The sequence below is a fragment of the Pempheris klunzingeri genome, chromosome 20 (assembly GCF_042242105.1).
Source record: "Pempheris klunzingeri isolate RE-2024b chromosome 20, fPemKlu1.hap1, whole genome shotgun sequence".
In the NCBI taxonomy this organism is placed as follows: domain Eukaryota; kingdom Metazoa; phylum Chordata; class Actinopteri; order Acropomatiformes; family Pempheridae; genus Pempheris; species Pempheris klunzingeri.
In genome coordinates this window covers 13,355,539-13,361,538 of record NC_092031.1, presented here as the reverse complement: position 1 = coordinate 13,361,538, position 6,000 = coordinate 13,355,539, and the positions used below count along the sequence as shown (strand labels likewise).

At 40.2% G+C, this 6,000-nt stretch overlaps 1 protein-coding gene across 1 annotated transcript in view; it reads left to right on the top strand.

Annotated features, from left to right (window-relative positions):
* The first annotated feature begins 1,280 nt into the window (after positions 1 to 1,280).
* LOC139219717 (SH3 and multiple ankyrin repeat domains protein 1-like) overlaps positions 1,281 to 6,000 on the top strand; it is a 30,742-nt gene continuing 26,022 nt past the window's right edge. Inside the window, exon 1 of the mRNA XM_070851653.1 lies at positions 1,281 to 1,778. Within this exon, the coding sequence (XP_070707754.1) occupies positions 1,281 to 1,778 (498 nt within the window). The remainder of the gene's footprint in view (positions 1,779 to 6,000) is intronic.

Here is a 6,000-nt window from a genome sequence, read left to right as displayed (position 1 = left end):
ATGCCAAGCAATTGACATATAAATAGTTAAAAAATAAAAAAATAAATAAAAGGCAATTTAAATAAAAGGCAAATCTGGACCCTAATGCTGACTAAAACCCAAAAGCCCCCTAAATCTGGAACAAGCACTGATGTTAAGTTACCCAGATAGCCAGCTTCTTGGAACAGATCCCCTGGTCTATTCATTTAAGGGCGTCCACACTGGCTGGAAAAGCTTACAGGTTTCTGAAGAAACAGGCTGTGGCTGTATGAATCAGACAGGACTCACAAATTCCTCAAAGCTCTCAGAGAACAGGTTTGTACTAGAAAAAAACTGACACAGCCCCAAATGATTTACAGATCCTGTGTTTAATCCAAAAAGTTCTTACTAACTGAAGGTGAGGGTGTTTTTCAGGGTGGTAAAATCAATGTAGCATGTGTGAAATATTGACAAGTTCACCTGGCTATAGACTTTGTACACACCAAAATCAAAGCACAAGCTCTATGTTTTTTGTTGCAAATCCACCACCTTGCTTGTTCAAATAAATTTCGTTTTGTGTGGTTTGGAGTGCACTGCCAGCCATATTGTTCTTATGATGACTCTTGTAGCTGCAAAGAAGAACATGGTATTGTGGGAAAAGTATCACATCACTGTATCACATCATAATGGCAGGGACAGCCAAGAGGTCGATCACAACGCCTCATTTGAAAATGACTCCTGCATCACAATGAACATCAAAGACTCACGATGTGCAACAGTACAGTAGTATACAAGTATCTGAGGGTGGAATTTTCCTTTAAGGAGCTCACATTTAGCTGTTAGCCCTGGGTTCTGCCTCAGACATACTGTAGGTCCATTACCACAAAGCAGCAATGATCTTGACCTCATGTGAAACTAAATTGCATATCCAACTCACTCTCTTCTGCAAAGAACCTGCGATGCAAATTCACAGAGTTTATATATAGCCTGTCTTTCATCGGCCTGCTATTCCCCGGTGCATTCCCAGAGGCTAAATGGAAAATGTGGACCAGCTCTGTGCTCATTCACACATGTGGACTTATTAGCATTGCCGGTGTCTAGTTTGTCTAATATTGCACATGTCTCACACACATTCTTATTTTGCTAAGTTCACTCTATCAATGAAATAACAAGAGTTAAATGACCAAAGTTTACTCCCTTCTCTGCCTGTTTCCCACAGCATGTTTCTAAGGATGAAGCCAGTCTCATTGGATAGCCATGTTTTGTCTCCATGACAGCTATGTCACTCAGCCCTCTCTGCAGTGACCCCTGCACAGCAAAGGATGCTGGGAAATAACGAGCACTTTTATCCCGGTCAGGATGACAAAGATGGGGAGGATGAGGAGGAGGAAGAGGAGCAGGGAAGAGAAAACAGAAACGGGGGAGGTGGACGTGACACGGAGAATGGAGGGTTAGAGGGTCTGGAGGAGAAGGAAATGACGGGAGGACGACAATCCTGGGAAGGAAAAGGTGGCGAGGTGATGAAACCAGCAGCCATTGTGGTTGGTAGACAGAGAGCAGACCGACCGCTGAGGCCAGGCAACCTGATCAACCGGGGTATCACATACATGTCCAATCAAGCCCCGCTACATCATCTGCAAGCCAATAAGCAACAGCATCATCTCATTGCAGCCAATCAGCAGCCGCATCACCCAGGCCTGAATGCATTGCAGAAGAGACGAGCTCTCTTGGAGCGCAGTATGACCACAGTGGCTCTGCTGGAGGACACTTTCCTGACCATGATGGTGTTCCGCATTGGGATTCCTGATATCAAACAAACAGTAGGTGCATGTTCTCATCAAAACCACTATGGCCAAACACAGTGCAAAAAATCATGAAACAAACACACCTGCACATGAAACCATCCCAGGTTCTTCTAGACCTCTAATTTGAAACTGATTTTAAAAACTAATTTAAAAGATTCAGAAACGTTAATGCAGACAGAATGTAACACAGGCAAGTTCGTCATATCTAAAATTAGACACAAATAGGTCAAAATTTCATAGAATGAACTGTCACGTTCAATAAAAAACACACATTTAAAAGTCTGGTTATCTGTGTAAAAAAAGTCTCTGCAAGCAGGACGCTGACTGTATGTCTTTCCAAATGAGGAAGTAGTTCAAGCCGAGTCTCTCTGGTATTATTGCCTCAGACAGAGATGACTTTAATCCAACGAACATCTTTACCTTTACTGATGCTGATCTATGTGCAAGTACAGACAAAAGTTAAGATCTTTGCAATGGTGTTATTTGTTCTTCGACAGTAAGTCACCTCACAAAATTTTGTTATTCCAATACATATCCCAGTTTATAGATTTGCAACAGTTTTTGAAGAATTAGGACTATCAGCACTTGGTTGCTGTGTTCATCCAATATTATTCTATTCCAACTTTCTCTTTGTTTTTGAGCTTGCTCAGACTTTCCCAATGGAATCTGAAAGGATTCAAAATTTTCTTCTAAATCCAGCTGTTTTGCATCCATAAATTAAAACACTGTTCAGTAATTTTTGTTGCTCCTGTTTCAAATTAGTCCCAGAGAATGGATTCATATTTTAGATGAGCCAAATAGTACAAACGGTAAACAACTGTACAAGCACATCTCTTATTTCAAAGCATTTTCATTCCCGTCATCCCCCAAGCTAAGGGAGTCCCAAAAGGAAGTAGGAAAAAATACACATCTTGACTTGTGTTAAGCAACCTCTGAGGGCAGACGTATTCAGTCAACAACACCATGTAAGCACCGGCCTGAGGTCAGGTATGGTCATAATTAGTTTCCAAAACTGAAGTTTGTATCAATTCACACTTACAGCAGCTCTCAGCTGTGTGTTGGCGGCAGGTGAGAATTGGCCAGCCCACACACACACCATATCCAGGTGAGAATGGGTGCCCCACTGTAACCCCTCCCCCATCTTCATCTCTCCATTTTCAACTCCCTGAACATGCCGATTGTTCTACATGTCAGCTAATCTGCCCTCAATATAACAGTAATTGCTAATTATCTAATAGGTTTTTAATGAGTTTGGGGAGAGCTGGAGAAGTGAGTGATGCTGGAAAGGAAGAAATATGAAGGCATCTGTGTTGCTCTTAGGTCTCAGCCACAGGCATTGAACTCGGTTCTGCACATCCCTGACAAACACTCTGCAACCCAAACCTCGCAGTGGAAATATTATTGAGCTGAATTAAAGGGAGATGAAGAGAGGGAGTGAATATCAGGAGCTAGTTAAGGAGGAGGAGGAAATGAAAGCTATGAAGAGAGAGGTGGGAAATGAATAAGCAAAGAGCAAGATGTGTGCATCTAGAGAAACCGGGATAGTGCATGGTGATAATCTAAATAACTCCACTGAGTGGGGGACGAGTGCTGCCACAAAGACCTTAGAAAATCCTTGATTGTATAAAAAGAACAATGGCAAGAGAAGTGTCACGGTAATATACAATATACATTACATCAGACTTCTCTCCCAAGGATTAGGACTCGATCTCTCTCACACACACACACACACACACACACACACACAGTAGATATATATACACCACACTGCATAATTACACTCCCCTAAGAACGCACAGACACACATATATCTTACAACTCTGTAACGCAACACTGTATGCGTGCACATACACACACAAGCACGTGCATCCTCATCATGTGGGTTACCTCCCAGGGACCACCAAGACATTGCTACGGCAACGGGTTCCTGCCTTCACTAATGAACTGGTTGCCATGCCAATAGAGTTGGCTACACTATCAAATAGTGCAATGTAGTGGGGTGGGGGGGACTGTGAAGGGTGGCTCCTGGGGAGTAGAGGGGACATGGAAGTCTGCTGAGCTGTGCAATTTTACTTACAGTTCTCTGAAATGGAACAATAGCATGGATGCTTACATCTCATTCAGACCTCTCAGCCCTGTTGTTAAAGCCCGACTCCCGGTCAGCTCTGTCCTCCGGCTCCAGACTTTAATAAGAAAAGGACAAAAACGATGGCCTTCCTGTGGAAATGCAAGAAAATGGAATAATGTGAGGAAATGGGCAGTGCACAAATCACCATGAAATCTAGTTAGGCATACCACACACACATAATACATCTGCGGTATTTTTTCATTGTGGCCGGTGAGCCTCTAGTGTATCACACACAGACACACAGAAAGGAGCTTTTTTCAACAAACTAGTTTGTTCTTTTGCTTCTGGATTGTGCATATCTGACATTATGCATGCAGAGATCAAAGAAGAAAATAACGAAAGGGAAATATTTATCCCAGTATAGAATCTTAACTTCTTCATTACGGGTAAAGAGAAAAAGTGGTGTAAAAGTGAACATGAGCTAGACCCAAATACTCGTCGGATAGGACACACTAAAAGGACAGCACAAGTCTAAACTTATTTCCATGAATGTATCAGATTAATTATTTAAAAGTAATGAATTCATATTCTGCACACAGTCTTCATCTGATGTTAAAGGCATTATGCTACATTATTAATCTATCAGAATAAAATGCCTTTCGCTAGATATTTAACTAAACTGACTAAATGTGGCTGATACTGTGTGTATTAATATGACTGTGAGCACCAATACAACACAAAATGCAAAACTAGAAGTACTGCCATTAGATTAGTGGCTGTTTTATTGATGTAATCTTTTCTCAGAGGCAGAGCTGTGATAAAAAGCAAGGCTAAGAAAACCTGTAGGCTCTATTATGAATGTAGCATCCAGGGCTGAATGAAGGCCTAACTTCATAAAAGCTTTAATTATGACACTGTACTGTGGCTCCAAAAACATGCCGTGGACATAGAAGAAGAAAAACAAAAACGAAATTTTACTGACCTTTAACATCATGATGGAATAGATCATTATAGCCTTGTGGTCCTCATATGATATTCAACCACAACTCAAAGATCTTCTATTATGAAGCTTAGATTGAAAATAAATGATTGCCATTCATTCACAACCATGACATAACACCTTTTGACCATTTTAACTTAATTATAATCACCAATAGAGAGTTATACTGTTGGTAGGCATATCTGATTTAACAATTAAACCACCCTGTCAGATATAATTAACATAAAGCAATAGCACAAACCATGTTATGAATGCAGGTTTGATCTGCTTTGAAAATGAATACCGCATTAAGATACTGCGGTACTTTCAAACTCAGAAAAACTATAAAAAAGCACTATAATGTCACCCAATATTTCACACGATATGAAACAAAATGCTGACAAAAATGTGTGCCCCTGTCAGTCAGGATCTAAACAAACTAAAGGTAAGTAGCTGTGACATTTTCCTTCCTCTGGGAGAAACACCTTTACACTTCATAAGGATCCCCACTGGCATTAATCTTTCAACATAAAATCTGCCTTTATAATATACTGTAACTTGCAGAACAAACAACAGAAAAGCCTAAGAAGTGAATAAACATGAAAAATGTACTCATCATATATGATTGGTTTAGTATCACTGATGTAAGAACAGCAGCTGTAGCTGGTTGGTTGATGTAGAGTGTAAGTACATCATTTTATTCTATAATAATCTGTTATATTGTCATCATAGGTTTTCTTGAATAATCTTAATTTAAAAAGAATACAAATGACTTGACTTGACTCCACTAGCTATGCATGTAACACTAGCTTGGTTAGCTCCTGAGTAAAAAGTGACATGTAAGCTACTAAAAGTATGAAGCACAATTAAAATGGAAATACTCAATTACAATTGTACTCAGATACAGTGCTCAAATAAATGGACCGAGTTCTACATTTGAGGTTTAAATGCAATATTGTGTCTAAAGTAGGCAAATTTTCTAGACCTAGAACTTAGCCGGCTAGCAAGTTTAGTTAGCCTATAGCAGATAAGCTAACCACGGCACATGGTTAACCTGCTGCCCCTCATCATCCTGTGTTTTAGCATGGTAAGAAAAAAACATTGTACTGTACTTGTGTATTGACTAAAAGTGCTTGCCCCTGTGACATTGTTCCATCTTATTCTTGATTTAAAGGTAGGTTCACCCAAAT